Source organism: Rhinopithecus roxellana, chromosome 11, assembly GCF_007565055.1.
Source record: "Rhinopithecus roxellana isolate Shanxi Qingling chromosome 11, ASM756505v1, whole genome shotgun sequence".
NCBI lineage: Eukaryota > Metazoa > Chordata > Mammalia > Primates > Cercopithecidae > Rhinopithecus > Rhinopithecus roxellana.
In genome coordinates, this window is record NC_044559.1 from 22,381,602 (window position 1) to 22,398,804 (window position 17,203).

The 17,203-nt window shown below is 44.7% G+C and overlaps 2 protein-coding genes across 12 annotated transcripts in view; one reads left to right on the forward strand and one right to left on the reverse strand.

Moving 5' to 3' along the window:
* NT5C2 (5'-nucleotidase, cytosolic II) overlaps positions 1–5,892 on the forward strand; it is a 106,409-nt gene extending 100,517 nt beyond the window's left edge. For all 10 annotated transcript variants that reach the window (XM_030941375.1, XM_030941373.1, XM_030941380.1 and 7 more), the window contains 5 exons: positions 595–765; positions 2,301–2,352; positions 2,920–2,980; positions 3,128–3,304; positions 4,008–5,892. In XM_030941375.1, coding sequence (XP_030797235.1) covers positions 595–765; positions 2,301–2,352; positions 2,920–2,980; positions 3,128–3,304; positions 4,008–4,241 — 695 coding nt within the window. In that variant the 3' untranslated portion in view covers positions 4,242–5,892. The remainder of the gene's footprint in view (positions 1–594; positions 766–2,300; positions 2,353–2,919; positions 2,981–3,127; positions 3,305–4,007) is intronic.
* Positions 5,066–17,203, reverse strand: part of CNNM2 (cyclin and CBS domain divalent metal cation transport mediator 2) — a 186,760-nt gene continuing 174,622 nt past the window's right edge. For both annotated transcript variants that reach the window (XM_010356188.2, XM_010356187.2), the window contains one exon: positions 5,066–16,793. In XM_010356188.2, coding sequence (XP_010354490.1) covers positions 16,584–16,793 — 210 coding nt within the window. In that variant the 3' untranslated portion in view covers positions 5,066–16,583. The remainder of the gene's footprint in view (positions 16,794–17,203) is intronic.

Below are 17,203 nucleotides of genomic sequence, written 5' to 3' on the forward strand. Positions count from 1 at the left end.
GATCTCAGCAAAGTGCCACATGTACTCTTTAGTGGTCTAAGATGTCATCTACTGAAGGTAAATAGTCACCTCTTAATGCAATAGGAGTCTGGGTTTGAGCAGTTGTTAGTATATCCTAATGAATCTGATTTTCACTAAAACGATCAGTTTTCTTTTTTTTTAAATCCTATTGGAGGCTTTTCTCAGTGCCTGGAATCACTTGGGGGTACTTCTCAATGTGTTCTCAAGGGTTTCTCAAGGAGTTTCATGGGTATAGGTACATAGTATGTTGGAGTTAGAAACAGTTGAATAAAGCCAGCTTAATGGCAGATTTGTGATGAAATTGGCAGTGGCTCTTTTCAAGGTTAAGCTGAGGATGTAGTTTTGTTGCTCTTGGATTTGGTGATCAAGAGCTCTGGTCAGCACAGTGGAGCTGAAGGCCTTGTCTTAGAAGGCAGTAAGAAGAGAATGGTGAGTCTTTTGTCTTTTTTTTTCCTAGACTGTTCCTCATACAACTATAAGAACAAAATGAATCATAGTATTTAATGGTTGAATACTATTAGAAGACTGATTTTAATATAGGGACAGTTTTCTCATTGTTCACTCTTGTTTCAGGTTCTTCTGATACGATCTGTGATCTGTTGGGAGCCAAGGGAAAAGACATTTTGTATATTGGAGATCACATTTTTGGGGACATTTTAAAATCAAAGAAACGGCAAGGGTGGCGAACTTTTTTGGTGATTCCCGAACTTGCACAGGAGCTGCATGTCTGGACCGACAAGAGTTGTAAGCCATTTCTTAAATCTTTGATGCAATTTATATCTAAATGACCAGCTTTAAATCAAGTCCTCTTTGATAAACCATTACTTTGTATTCAGGAAGTCAGAGGTGGTCAAAAGGTAGGCCTTGATATTTGGATACTTCCTTCCCATAGAATATTCAGCTATTTCACAGAACTCCAGAATTTGAATAAATGTGAGACGTTATCTTGTTTAACCTTCTTGACTCTCTTCGAGGTTAAGTATAGAATGTTGGTGTCTTGAGTTGTGTTAGAGTAACACTTTAAGTTGTGAACTGGAGCTCAGCTTTTCCTCTGTGGTCCCATATTTCCCCAACCATGCCTAGCAGTCTCAGTCTCTTTGCCAACAGCCCATATCTGTGATTCTGGGGCAGTGATGGCTCTGAATGTTAATCACCTCTGGTATTTTTAATTGACTTTTCTGAGATCTAGAGAATGAAGCTATATTGTATTCTTGAACTAAGCTACACTGTGTATATGCAGCATATACACTATGCTGAATTAAGTTACGGATATAGTTCTGTAAAAGTGTTTGATACACAAGTTCTCCAGCCAGCCTTGATGCTTATTACCTGCAGTGTAGTGAAGGTGACTCCGGAAACTCAGCCTGCCTGGGGTAGGAGCCCTGGCTCCATAACTTGAAATCTGCATGCAAGTTAATGAGACACCCTGTGCGTTAGTTTCCTCAAATGTAAAAATGGGGATAATACCTACCTCCTAAAGTTGATGAAAAACGGAGGCAGTATGTGTATAAAGATAGACATGACAGCCTTTCTCAACCAAGGCTCCTCATCTGAAACACATAAAATTATTACCATTATCGTTATTTTACCTTTCCAACAGCTGAATACAGAAAATTACTTGAGTAACACTTCTCTCAATTCTCCTAAAGATGGTAAATAGAAGAAAATGTGTTATATATACAGTAGATGAAGGAGGGCTTGTCTCGAGGAACCCAGGCTGACAAAGGCTGCAACACACAGGAAGCATGCTGTAGATACTGGCTGTTGCTGTTGTTATTGTCTGTACTATGAGTGGGATTTTCTGGCTAGCCTTTCATTCACATTTGCAAATCTCTGCCTGTGAAGTTTTGGAAATCTAGTTGATTTAGCCCTGGACCTGTGACTCAGGACAAGTCACCTAATTCTCAGTCTTTCATCTGAAAATGGGACTGTTAACATTTGCTTAGCTGACTACACCTGAGACGGTGTAAATTCTTATATTTTTACAAGCTCAGAATGAGCATGCAGCTGGAAGGGAAAGTTGTCGTCATGGTTTTTAAGCAGGAGGAAAGGCAGTTAAAGAGAAGGTGATGGTGCTCATCTGTTGTCAGGCTCCAAGTGCGTATCAGTGGGTTATCCTGAAGAGGGGAAGAGGAGGTCACTATACACTCCACCTAGAGCACGTTAGTCCCAGGTTATACTTTTCAGTCACATCTGCAACCTTTTAGTTTTAACAGTAGTTAAGAACTGGGTGCTTATTCATTTAAAATATCTTCCTTTTCCTTCCAAACCTTAACTAGCACTTTTCGAAGAACTTCAGAGCTTGGATATTTTCTTGGCTGAACTCTACAAGTAAGTTTTCTAAAAATTTCTTTCCTAAAAACTTCTTCAGGAATCACTTAGGTATAAAAAATGTTCTTTCCAGGCCGGTAATCCAAGCTATTTGGGAGGCTGAGGCAGGAGAATCGCTTGAACCGGGGAGGTGGAGGTTGCAGTGAGCCGAGATTGCACCATTGCACTCCAGCCTAGGCGACAAGAGTGAAACTCCATCTCAAAAAAAAAAAAAAAAAAAAAGTTCTTTCCAGGCCAGGTGCGGTGGCTCACGCCTGTAATCCCAGTACTTTGGGAGGCCAAGGCAGGCAGGTTACTTGAGGCCAGAAGTTTGAGACCAGTCTGGCCAACATGGTAAAACCCCGTCTCTACCAGATATACAAAAATTAGCTGAGTGTGGTGGCACATGCCTGTAATCTCAGCTAACTATTAGGGTGACTGAGGCAGGAGAATCGCTTGAAGCTGGGAGGCAGAGGTTGCAGTGAGCCAAAATCACACCCCTGCACTCCAACCTGAGTGACAGAGATTGTCTTAAAGAAAAAAAAGCTCTTCCCAGAGATTTTCACTGAGTTTTTCTTTTATCTTTAGGCATCTTGACAGCAGTAGCAATGAGCGTCCAGACATTAGTTCCATCCAGAGACGTATTAAGGTATCCAAATGGGATTTGGGAGAAAACTTGGGAAATAAGTTTAAATGATTTTTTCACGTTTCTGATTTTTACAGAGACTGGCATTCAACTACTGCTCAATAAATACTTGTTGAATGAGCCAAGAATCAATCTTGTTCTTTGTTTTAGAAAGTAACTCATGACATGGACATGTGCTATGGGATGATGGGAAGCCTGTTTCGCAGTGGCTCCCGGCAGACCCTTTTTGCCAGTCAAGTGATGCGTTACGCTGACCTCTATGCAGCATCTTTCATCAACCTGCTGTATTACCCATTCAGCTACCTCTTCAGGGCTGCCCATGTCTTGGTGAGTTAAGGCTATAATTGACAACCAAGATGTACTCTAAGTCCAGGGTCAGCAGCCAGCTTTGTGAGATGGCACAGGAGATAGTTTGAACATCTTTCTGATGTACAGAGCCCAGGGGCAGGTTATATGGTTGCATAAGAAGGGGTCTTTGAGAAAGTAGAACCAATATTGGAAGTTACGGAGTATAACTTTACTCTCTCAAGTCTACTCTATTAAAAGCTGTATGTGGACCAGGCATGGTGGCTCATGCCTGTAACCCCAGCGCTTTGGAGGCTGAGGTGGGAGGACTGATAGAGCCCAGGAAGTCGAGGCTGCAGTGGGCTGTGATTGCTCCACTGTACTCCAACCTTGGTGACAGCAAGAGACCCTGTCTCAAGAAAAAGAAAACGTGGTTTTTACGTTCCTATATTCTGATCTGTTTCAGGACTAATTTGTTTTTGCTGTAAAGTAGAAGATAAACTTTCCTCTCCATCTTTTCCAATTTCTGGCTGCAGTAGACAATATGGGCACCATTTTGAGGGGCAGGGAGAGAGGAAGACAGGCAACTATAAGTAGTTCTGTGAAGATAAGTCTAGATTGACTTGTCCTGTGGTCCATTATAGATGTAACTGCATGGCCACGTAACAGAGGAGAGGGGTTAGGATTTGGGAAGTAACTACTTTGTTCTGCCTGCTCTCTGAGCCTCTAGCTTTTTTCTATCTAGATGCCTCATGAATCAACGGTGGAGCACACACACGTAGACATCAATGAGATGGAGTCTCCTCTTGCCACCCGGAACCGCACATCAGTGGATTTCAAAGACACTGACTATAAGCGGCACCAGCTGACACGATCAATTAGTGAGATTAAACCTCCCAACCTCTTCCCACTGGCCCCCCAGGAAATTACACACTGCCATGATGAAGATGATGATGAAGAGGAGGAGGAGGAGGAATAAGGAGGAAAACCAAAACCCTGAGCACCCATTAAACAAGTCCTGGCAGGACTCGCGGGAACAAACGATGTCCCTGTTAGGGTTCTACTGGGTGGGGAGGGAGGGGGCTCCATGAAGGTACATCTGAAAAGTTTTTGAAGATTTTATTCTTATCATAGATACTTGTTTTGGTTTTGTGTATCTGTACTCTTTGCAGATGGTCCAAAATTGTAATGGAGTCTGTATTACAAGAAAATAAGGGTAAAATCAGGCTGAACTGCATGTATATGGCTCCATTGTGGCTTGTGAAACTTTTAAAAAAATCATCCATATGTCAGTGTGTCTGGATACACGAGGAAAAGGAGAAGAGTCTCAGAGTGGAACAGAGTGGGAAGAGGTGATCTGTAATGTTACAAATTGTGCTATTACTCCAAGATCCAACTTTTTCAGTGCATTACATGGTCTTGTATAACAGTGGAGAAATGTATTATTTCCATGATCAAATGTAGTCTCTGTTAAGGTCAAGTTTCCTTTTATAAGCCTTTAAGTCATCCTCAGTGACTCTGGCAAGGCTGCTTCTCTGTCACTGGCTTTGCACAGAAGTATTCTCTACTTGCTTTATTCCCTCTATTTTGAGGGAAAAGACAGTATCCTTATTACCGTTTTTGTTTTTTGTTTAATAGCACAAATGCTTATTGTTATCCAAAAACAACCTTTTTCTTATCTGTGCTAAATCTATAGAAAGAATTTAGCTGCAAGCGGACAAAGGAACAAGCCCCCAGAAAAGAGAAGAACTCCCTTTTTATACTACAGAACATTCGTTAGTGTGGGCTATATAGCTGTGGCTCATGCTACCCAAATCCAGATTTCTTTATCCTCTAGAGTTGATTGCTGTATATTAAAGTTGAACATCAGAGGATGGGAAGAAGGCTCTGTAAGCCAGAACCTTACTAAAGTAGAGGGCACAATCAGCGTGAATAAATTCACTTCAGAATCCCAAGTTGAGACCAGGCGCGGTGGCTCACGCCTGTAATCCCAGCACTTCGGGAGGCCAAGGCGGGTGGATCACCTGAGGTTGGTAGTTTGAGACCAGCCTGACCAACATGGAGAAACCCCATCTCTACTAAAAATACAAAAGTAGCCAGGCGTGGTGGCGCATACCTGTAATCCCAGCTACTCAGGTGGCTGAGGCAGGAGAATCACTTGAACCCAGGAGGCAGAGGTTGCGGTGAGCCAAGATCACACCATTGTACTCCAGCCTGGGCAATAAGAGCGAGACTCCATCTCAAAAAAATAAATAAAAATCCCAATCCCAAGTTGAAATCACTTCTTGTTTTAAACAAGAATGAATTATTACTGTGTATGTTAGGGTATTAAAACTGTTTCACCAGTACAGTGGAAGTTGTTTCAACATTTTAAACAGTGGTTATAGACTCTTACTTTAACCATCATATATTTGCTTCCATTCTTGTCATTGGTCAATAGGGGAGGGTAGATTAGCTGCTCCAGAATTCAATAAAGTGTAATATTTCTAATGGTGACTTTGACCTATTCTGTAGCACAACTGTAATAGCTGTTGGTCTTCAAGTGGGTTTAGATTTGGTGTAGTGACGTCAGTTTGATATTCTTTCAAAGGAAATATATTCAAGAATTGTTACATTCTAACATGATTATATTCATGGTGCGTCATAGGCCTCACAATTTTTTCACAGAAAGATTTTTGGAATAGGACTATAAAGTAAGGCTTTTTAAAAAATCATTTTGTAAGTAGGGAACACAGCCTGATAACTTAGTCAAGGATATACTGTCTCACTACTTTGGATATATATGGCTTCAGATTAAGTCATCCAAGAAACATACATTCTAAATGGTATCCATTGGGAATATATGCCCCTTTAAAAGAATCAGGTCAGAAATGCAATAACAATTAGACTGTTGCCCATGTTAGGAGACTGTGTGGTCATCCTAGTTACTAATTATTCTCATTCAAGATGGAGATGTTGCCCAGTTTTACATAGTCAAGTTTTCTTAAACCCAAATAATTTATAAGTAGCTTATTACATCTACAGAGTTACCTTATTATAGTAGCACATTTACATATTGTCCCTTTTAGAGCAAGGACCACATGATTGCTTTGCTTTAATTTACCACTTTTTGTATTGCATCCATATAAGAGTGTCTTACTAGCCAGATGATTCCATGGCAAATGATTCTCTGGGTCCAAAGATCAGAAAGTGAAAAGCACACAGCTGGAATAAGCAAGAACTCCACTGCTAGTCACAGCTCTCCGTAGGACCACCAAAACGTGTGATTAAAGAGTTCTAGGATTCCGTAAGACCCAGAGCAAAATGGTGCCTCTCTGTATATTATTAAGAGTGTGCTGGGAAGTCAATGGTCCATGGGTAGGTAGGGCAGCTGTAATTGGGCTTTTTAAAACAAATTACGAGTTTCTCTCTGTTGCCAGTAGTTAAGGAAGCCGAACTTAAAAGGTATAGTTTTTTCCTTAAAAAAAAAAAAAAAAAAAAAAAAAAAAAAAAAAAATCCTGAGGAGTTTTACACCATGAGAAGACCATTCTGCCATCTCTTTTGAGAATTTTTTCCCAGGCATTTTGAAAACACTATTTACAGGCATTGTAGAACACCAGGTAATCCCTTCTTGAGTGCTAAACTGAACTTCCAACCTTACAGCATGTACTAACAGGGACCCTAGCCTCCCCAGCAGTTGATCAGTGGTACAGCAGACCCAGGCCCTGCTGGGTTTCCTTGGGGAGAGGAATTGCCCAGTACATTCATTCATCTCTGCAGAGATAGTGAAAATTCTGATGGTGTACTTCAGAAAAGTTGGTCACAGCCAAGAAAGTTTAGTGTTCTACTTAGACCTAAGATTTTTCTCTTGCTATAAGCATACCTCTGCTGAGACCTAAAATAAGGCAAACCCTTCAAGCTATCCTTTCTAAGATACTTTTAGAAGTGGTTTTTAATAGAACTACAAATCCTTAAGTCACGTTAGCATTGTTAAGAAATCACTTTAAAAAGCCACATGCAGTTGCATGTCAGACTTAAAAGTATTTTGTCCATGTTTAGGTATTTCTAAATCAGATGTATTTATTTAAGAACTACTTTGTCAACAACTTTAAAGCCCAGCGATTTTTCCAAGGCTGCCTGGTCATTTTAAAATAAATACTCTGCTTATTCACCACAAATAGCCTGAGACAAACAACTGCATATTTAAGTCTGTATTAGGGTAGGAACCTTATCCACATTCCATGTTATGGAAACTATTTAATCTTTTTGATGGTGGGAAAAATGGTAACTATGATCTAGCTATTGCCATACAGTTAACGCTCCAATTCCTCACTGGGCTTAGTAGTTTAGGGCTCAGATACTTAACGTTTCTCATGACAATCTTTAGTGGTGATCAGGGAATTCAGCTTTTCTTCAAGTTTTTCCTCAAATGGAACAATTTCAAATGATACACAACTTTTGGGAGGCCCTGAGAATGAAATCTCTACCATGGAGCTACCAGAGCAACCCTGAAGATAAAAGAAAAACATGCACTACCGCCAAGGAGCAGGGATGACCACAGGCACAGGCAGCCAGAAAGCAGGAACAGGTGACTTCCAGAAACCCACACTGCCCGTCACGCACCTCCCGTAACAGGAATGCAGCACACCACACAGTTCTCGCACTGCTAGGTATCTGGAAACAGCAGAAAGCGAGTCCTTTAAACAGGCAGCACGTTCATTTATAGAATGAGTAAAAAGCTCATCTGTTCTTTACCCCTGGATTTCTCAACCATTTTTCCCTGTCCTCAGACACAATGTCTTCATCCCAAGGCCACAACAGTCTGATTGGTTCCAACAAAGGTGTGTGATCTCAAAAATAAAATATATACAGAAGTTTCTCTGTAGAGGTTTAACACAAAAAAAGTACTCCCCATTGAACACACATTTCCTCTCAAACTTGCTGACTGTTTACTGTAAGGCTGAGGAATCTGTTTTCCAATTTAAAACATAATGACGAGTTTTGAATCTGGTCCCCTCGTTTCTTCACACAAAATAACTAGGTACAAATATGTCCCCAGATGTTCTGGTCTCCCACAGAGCTCTTCCCAAAGCCATGTCTGGCCAGGGGAGTAGACAAGGCCTGAGATAAACCCTCCCATACAAACTGGAGCCCAAGCAGCTGAGCACACATTTTCCCACGAAAGGCAAAAACAGTCCTTCCACATCTCACAAGTTCTTGAGATACTTGGAAAGAGGATTTGCCAAGCAAACCTTCCCCACACTGAAAAATGTTTATTCAGTGTCCAGTCTTTGAGAGGGTGTTCTCACCAGAGGTCATCTTTGACCTGAGGGGGTGGGTATTTTGAACACCCCCTGACCTCAAGTCAATGACTTCGGAGAATTGCAGTAGGAAAGCTGGCCTAATCTAAAAATTCCTGTCACGTGTTGGCCTCCTGTTTGAACACTGCACAGTCACTAATACCCTGACAGGAAAAGTACTTCAGAGAAGTCGGGCAACTAATTCTCCCTTAGAAACATGCATCCTCAGTCCTCAGTCATCCACTAGGGGAGACGGCGTGCCAGCAGAAAGTCAGAGAAAAAGGCCCTAGAATCATCCCTTTGTTCTGGGACTGCTTGAAAATAGCACAGAATATGAGGCCCTTGGAGGGAAAATGACAAAACCACCATACAAAGAAACCAAAAGAGTTTATTAGCCATCTAACAGAATTCAACTTTTTGGCTTTAATAAAGAATCATCTCTTTATTAAATTACCTTCAAAAAGTATAAAATAAGTTCCTAGAAATCAACTCCAGGCTATAAAAAGGTCAATTTTTACCACTTTCTCTACAAGACTCTGATCAATATTTGTGTCCTTGTGAATTGCTGAGTTGAGAAACGGCTCTGGGGAGCACAATTTTTGTGCAATAGAAACCCTGGGGTACATCACAATGAAGTTTAGAAATGAGCGGGTATGTGCGCACTGTGAGGATGCAAGGGGGGATTTTTAGGCAAATCTCATCTTGACACCAGGAAAAGTTGCCTCCATTTTCCTTGGAGCATTTCCTGATTTGAGCTAAGGGCTCATCTAGACCAAGTGAGTAAAACAGGAAAAACAAACCAAGGCAGCAGGCTGGGAGTGAATGTGCTACCGTGATTTCTTTCCCTAGCTCTGCTGCCCCTTTCTGCCCTGCTTCTAAGGAAAGCGAGCAGGGTCCGGAGCTGGCATTTCACTGGGCTATATTCAGGTAGTTGGGTGATGCCTGGGGAGATGGGAGTGGCAAGTTAGGTCAGGCAGCATCTCAAAGCCAACTCTGTCAGCAGTTCTTCCCTGAAATGTCTCCATCCACAGGACAAGTGTAAGTAAAAGACTGCAAATGCCACAGTTAAATAAATTCAGTAGGGACTACAAATGGACCAGTCAAGAGGCTAAATTATCAGAGTACGATCCTCTTTGGAATGTAAAATAGAGACTAAGAGTGGAGAGAAAAAAAGGGATTCCAAAAAGAGGTGGTTTAGGAATGGACCACAAAGGGTCCCTGAAGCTCCACCATATGTTCTTCAGGGACTGGTCACATGTGAGTGAGGATGATAAGAAGAAACAGAAGACAAAGTGGTGATGGAAAAGAGTGTGTATCATACACACCGATTACTGGGGAATACAGGATGTCCACTGAATCCTGAAGACCCACCTGCACACGCCTCGCCACACTCAGGTCGGATGTTTTCCACTCGAGAGTAACTATCCATGCCTGCTCTGACCTTCCTCCCAGGCTTAGCATAGCAGAGGAGGACCTATAAAGCCATCCTTTAAGAGCCAAATGAGAGGCCTGAATGAGGCCTTTGGTCTTACCTAGGAAACACCGGCTTAGCCCAGCTGCACTGTGTGTTGTTATTAGTGACTGAGCAGCCAATGTCTGGGGCAATTTGACTGGATACTCCGAATGTTCTTATGTAGAGAGTAACTGATGGAGGACAGATTATAATCCTTGCAAAGAAGGACACCTTCCCCCTAGGATTAGCTGTACCAGGCTATGACTTGGAGGCACAGAACTAGTACCCACTTCTCAAGACTTTACACTGTCCAAAGAAGATGCTCTTCTACGTTGTCATGCTGAGATCCAGTCCCAGCTTTCCCACCAGCAAAGTCAGGCAAGTGGGCAGGGCAGTGGGTTCAGCCAAGCTGAACACAATGGCATGGTTGGTGTTGCATAGATGAAAGAGAAGAGGGAACACACATCTGCTAGAAGGGTGAACAGAACATCATTTATCTAAATAGAATAGAAATAAACAAAAACCTTGTAAAACAATCACAAAATTTACAAATAAATTGGTACAAAATAAATAGGAGAGACTGTACATCTACAACATCATTTGAATTATAAAATGCATTCATTATGACAATCAGCTCATTAATCCTATACATGGCATTTGTGCTTATTTGGGTTTATGTACACAGCTCTGAATACTGTGTTCAGAAAACTTCACTGCTCAAATGCATGACCTGTACACTATGATACAGTGAATAAAGGCTGAGGAGAATGGAAGTCAGACACAAAGCAGGGTCTTACTTGAGGGCCAAGTCAATGTTGGCACTGGGCCTCAAAACCAAGAAAAGGCATATTAACAGCCCAGATGGGCAGGCAGCTTCCATTATCCAGAAAGATGGATTATGCAATTCAAGGTAAGTAGAAGAAACCATTATCATCGTGGGGCCAGGCAAGTGACCTGCCTTGGGAGGAAGGAGGCCATGGACTCACAGCTGTACTGTACCCTACATAGGGGAAGAGAGCCTGTCACCAATAAACCACCTCGGAAATAGTTCATGGAGGTACTTGAGAGGCCCTGCCCACAAGATCGGAGACCTGCCTCCATCTTCATCCAAAACACTTGTCATCAGGAATACAGGTGGGCCCAACTAAAGGGGCTGGGGATGCTAGGGCCAAGATAAAGGCAGCCACCTGTTTATAAAAAAAAATACTACCCTCTCACCCGCCTTAAAGGACAGCAGAACCCTAGGATCCATGGATGAGGAAGCTTCAAGACAGATCTTGTCCTAGTCACAGATGAAGTACTAACAGGCATATGTACATAATAAATAATATAAAATAAAGCATATACATTTGTGGGTTTAAAGAACTCAAGAAACAAGAAAAAATTGGTAACTTCACCTTCACAGTAGACTTCAGACTTGGGGAGTAATGAATCAGAAGCGAGGCTGGGGCTCTCTGGGGAATGAGAATCCTAAGACCTCATTCTTCCCAACTTTGCTCTGCTCTGAAGCCTGAGCCTCCAACAAAAAGGGCAGGCACCCAAGCCCCACCAGGCCCATTGGATAGTTCTCTTCAGGGTGAATCTGCAGCGGAATCTGGCCCCCCAAAGAATTGCATCCTAAAAGTGAATCCATGTGGATCAGATGTGGATACATGCCAGAAGGCATCCTTCCAAGCGAGGCAAGACAATGGTCCCAGTCATCCTCATTTGTTCATGGTCCCAATGGGCATTAAAACCTGAAAACCTTGTGTACTCAAGATTTTCTTACAGTATGTATTGGATCTGTGTACATATAAACCTCGGCATACAAACACCTAGAACTTTACTCTCTTGCAGCTAGAACCTTTGTTTCCCTGCTGCTTGAAGTTCAACCTGGTATTTCCCATCAAAAGATATTTAAAACAATTCTAGTAGAGATGATGTCAGTGGCTCTAGCATACAGAGAGAACATGCTTACTTGAGCTCAGGTCTGAGAAGCAAAGAAGGTCCCCTGCCTAGGACGGTGGGAGGAAAGCCGCTCCCTGCTCTATGCAGTTGCTGTGAACTGCTGTCTCCTCTTTGCGTCCGTAGGGTCGACCAGGGACTCTGGAATATGAATCTCCAGATAGGAAAGAAGGCAGCAAAAGGGAAATGGGCAGGTAAACCGTGATTGCAGACAGAAAGCCTGCAAGTGCTAGAGGAGGAAGGCTGGCTTGTCACAGCCTTGCTGAGTAATAGCAGCAAGCTATTGGTGCACCACTCACCCCTCAAATGGAGGCAAATGAACCTCAACTTAGAAGTCTCTGAACATCTCTCTCCTATTAACCAACTTGAACACCTAAGAAATAGGAAAAGATAAAAGATTTGCAAATGACCCTGAGGTATAAAAATCAACTGAGAAGTTGCTCATTGATAAATTACATCAGAAAAATTTCTGAATCCCCAAATCACTTTCCTATTCACACCCCTATATCCCTACTAATTCTGGGTTAACCTACAGCTCACCCAGATACCCTTGATGGACAGAAGCACCACTAGTCTAGAGCCCAGAATGGAACTACAAGGCCCAGGACAAGAGCCAGTTTCCTCAGTAAGGAAGTAAGCAATGGTACCTCAGAGGCCTCCCAGACCCTAACCTGCCAGCTCAGTCTTGTATTTCTCCTCAACTCTTGGCAAAGAAAAGCCTGTTCTGGGCTCAAAAGCAGAGGGGAGTTTTTCCCATGCCACCAGGGAGCTCGGGTCATGCAATGCAGTGTGGAAAGCCAGCCCTCCCTGGCCTGCTCTTGCTTGGAGCCCCAGAGAACAAGGTGAGCACCTTCATGTGCCAGCCAGGTGAGTCATCAGCCTAGATCACCCCTGGGGAACAACAGGGACAAGCCTGGTTGCCCAGGAGCCCTCACCTTCCTGGGCCTAGGGAAGGCGAGGATGGCTACAGATCCCCGCTGGCTTTCAGATGACAGAGGGGGTTGTGTTTTCACTAGGCAGGATACAGGCTTGATCAGCCAGGGCCTACACAGGTCTGCTCAACCCGAAGACAGAATTTGAGGGCAGAAGTTCATGGTTCCTGCTTAGCTCAAATTCCTATTGCTCCATTTCCTAGGGAAAAAGTATTTCTATTTGTATCTACCATTATTTTCCTAGGCTTGGAAAAGCTGGTCCTTTAGTGTACAGTGCTGAGGACAGCACAGGTAAATATACTCACAGTTACTGTTCCATATTAGTGTGGAGCTCTGCATTCAACATCTGCATTGTTCCTTGAAGTCACATTAGAAGGTGGTAAGCCGCCCCACTCCCTCCCACTTGGGGATGCCAACCGCTTCAACATGGCATTTAACTCCCTGCAGGGAGTGAGGTGAGGAGGGAGGAAAGAACAGAGTTCAACGTACCCTTTCAAGTTCAAATTATGTAAGAACCAAGATTTAAGCTAGTTGATTAGCACCCCAATATCTGTGTTTAAGTCTTAAGATTTTGTTTTCCTAAGAGTTTAAATGTATGAGTTTGAATTTGCCTGATGCATATGGGACAAGCAGTGAAGGGAAGGAACCTCCCAGACAGCAGGAGAAAAGCTCTCCTTTACAGAGAAGGCCCAGCGTCCTAGGACTATCTGGATGCTAGGGATTTAGTCCAGCGGAACCACGGGGCACCAGTGGCTGCTCAGGAGCAGGAGAGGCCCTGTCCCACCCGGAGAGGCCCCGTAAAGGAGGGTGAGGCCTCCTGTCAGTATCCAGAACTCAGGGGTCTGCATCTGGTCCACCTGACCCACTCCTTTCCACACTTGGAAAGGTCGCAGCCATGGGAGGGCAGTCCAGCAGAGGTGCCAAAGAGCAGCCACATCGAGACTGCAGCTATTCCCCGGTCTTTCTCTGCCGGACCCCACTGGCTTTATAGAGATGAATGGCAGAGGCCTTCCAAGCCAAAGTCATTCTCCTGCTGCCCCAGACAAGCAAGAGCCCAGTGTTTCTCCTCCAACCGTCCAAAAGGTTGGTTTCCTGAGGGAAAGTGGGGCCTGGAAGAGGAATCGGGTCGCTCAGACATGAGTGTTGTTTGAAGGGTCCTACGCTCTCCCCGGAGATGTTAGCCTTCATTCCTTCAGGGACCTGACAGGATTTTAGATTCCCTAATGTTATCAAATAGTGTGACTAATGGAAGGTAGAGAATAACAGAAAACGAATACGAACTTGGCAGTTAAAATTTCAAACTCTGGGAGCCCCACTGATGAGCCGCTCCTGCCGAGCTCTTTTATAAGAGAATAATTTGCAAGAAGCCGTCACGCTGAGCAAGAAGACAGTATTAAGAAGTCTGCTTCTCCCTGAAGTCAGAGGCAGCAGCTGGCATCCCCTCTCCTCTTCCCAGACTGTTCTTCAGGATTTATAAAGGAACAGCAGAGCTCGAAAAGGGCACCAACACACTAGCTCTGATTCCAGAGGCTCTCCCAGTAACAAGGCATCCCTGAGACAGACTGTGTGGAGAAGCAGATGTGAGCCCAGGCAGGTTGACAGGGCGGAGCTCCTGAGGCCAGAGAAGCCGGGCTAGGCAGGCCTGACTCTCCACCGCTCAGGGAAGGCCAGCACTGCGCAGGCCCAAAGTGGGGGACAGACACCCTCCCCCAGCATGGGCCAGGCTTCGCTCTGTTGCAGGGACTCCTCATCTTTAGACACTCATCACACTGGTGCTGTGCTCAGGGAGAGGCATCTTAAGAAACTGACTTTTATATTTGGATGGCTCTGTTTAAAAAAAGGATGCTTAGAGTGGGGTCCCCTCTAAGCTCAAGCTACACAGTGGGGCTTCATCCCATGGGGGCAGGTTGCATGCCAGCAGCAGGCCACTCAGCACCCTCTACACCAAGTGAATCAGTACTTCCCCCTACTACGGGGCATGGCACCTTCTGAGGAAGACACTCCAGGACTGACATCCCAGAGGAAACACCGAGCTGGGCATGCACGACACGCGAGGCACCAAATGGCTCACCAGGCTGCCTGCTGCTGTCTGCTCCTCAGCCACGCTCCCTGCCCTGCACACAGCCCAACGGTGGCTGAACAGACTTCCTACCTGGAGTTGGGAGGAGAATACTGCTGCTTAGCCAAGGCCTCCCTTCGCACAGTGAGCCTACACAGAAAACGCTCGGCGAGGACTGATCATCTCGTGTGTACACTGGTATGATTTCATTTCAGTGTATGAATAGCGCCAACAACCTGCACATATCCCTCGGGCTAACAAAACACAGATAAGCTGTAGTTAAGAATTCAGTCACTCAAATACCTCCTGACATAATTTCACTACATGATGAATTTGGTATTAAAATAAGACGGAGACACACATAAAATGGCCACAACACGCATTTGGTTTCTGAATCCCTGTTTGGGGCCAAACTGACCCTGGCTGTACAGGCAGCCTCTCCGCATCTGAGGGAGGCGGCAGAGGCCCTCAGGCAGGGCACAAAGCCACTGCCGGGCCCCATGGGCCCAGGGACACGGGAGGAGGGACAGTTGGCTCCCTGGGAGGAGCAGGGGCTGGCAATCCCCAAAGTTCCCTCCTTTAAAAACATGGGTCTAGAAATGCCTTCCCGGCACACAGTAGAGTGCAGCTAGAAGGTCCGACTCCTGTTCTGTTAACGTATGTCCTAGCGGGAAGGGGAGGAGCTTGCACTCCACATCACGTGTTTACTGAACAGCCCTGTGGAAGATTTCCATTTGGCATCTGTGTAGCAGCATCTTGGGTTAACAAGAGCAAGGACCAGGGAGGTGGGTGGTGACACTCTGTGAGCTTGGGCACTGGGTCGGGGAGGAGGGCTGGCTGGAATGACAGGATAAAGTCAACTTGCCTCTTGCCAATGATAAACCATGGGTTTTAAATTCATTAATATTCATTTTGGTGATAAAAATTCCTTAGGGTGGGAGCAAAATCACATTCCCAAGCAAATGTTAAATCTTCCTGAGGGAAAGGGGTACAGTTAAACATTAACTTCTCAAAATACCACTGAGCTCAGAGAGGACTGCAGGTCCCTCTGAGGCAGGCTACACCCCACAGTGATGACAGACTTGGCAGGTTCTGCAGTAACACGGTCTTCTTCATTCAGCCAGCGAGTTCGACAGTGATGCCCACTGGGGCGCAGAGGAAGGGTGCTCCTCCCTGGGAGAGCCAAGGAAGGCTACCGGAGGGGCAAGTCCAGCCTATTAGGGTCACATCATGGGATCGCAGCAGAGTTCAGACAGAACAACTTAAAACTCTGCAAAAGACACTTTAAAAACATGATCTCTTGAAAAAATAAATCGCGACAATTTTCAACTTCATGCAAATGGAGGGCAGAGGAGCATGAATAACGATGAAAGGGAGAGCTGAAAAAATAAACATGATTCTATTTGGGCGCAATCAGTTCATCTCCAAAATCTTGAACGCCATGCCCCGGCTGCCAACTTCATATTTCTAGTTTCCATTCCTCCCCTCACCGTCCTCCTCCGCGGCTCCTGGGAAGGGCACAAGGTCTTTGGTCTCAGGATGTTGCAGGGTGCAGCATGGCGGACAAACTCACACCAGTGAAGTCATGGGCAGACGGGGCCGGACCCTCAGGAGTGGGTGGGTGCAGGCCTGGGCGGGTGCAGCCAGTGCGGCCTAGATGGCGCCTTCGTTGTGCAGGCTGTGGTTGGCCTTACTGTGCGTCACACAGTTCTGTTCGTTGAGCAGGTTGGCTGTCTCGTCTGGCAACCCGTCATGCAGCTCCGTAAGAGTCAATTCGATTTTAGTGTTTTCACTGTCTGAAGACTGAGGGGTTTTGTCCATCCGGGATGCCATCAAGGCATTTTGGTATTGCTGTCTTGAGATCTGGGGCCAGAAGACGGCACAGAAAACAAACCAAGATAATGCTTATTTTTAGGTTTTCTTATCTCCACATGTTCAATCCCCTGAGAGGCCCACAGCAGCCTCTCTAGGAGAAAAATCACACTTGAGTGCAGTGAGCCACTTTTCAAAGGTCAAGTTGACTTTGGTGAACAAGTCAGTTCTCACTGATGTAACCCACTTCCAAATATAGTCTCAAACTTTTAGGGACTAGAAAACAGAAACTGGTTTCCCCCAGCTAAAGCTGGTTTGTTCTCCAAAAGTCATCTTTATTTCAGACCAAGGTAAGTACCCTGACTGCCGGGCAGAAGACAGAGGTGGAGCCTTCCCCGAGACGCTCCCAAGTCTCCTGACCTCAGCCTTCCCAGGGCCAGGCAGGGAGCCACGCACCCAGG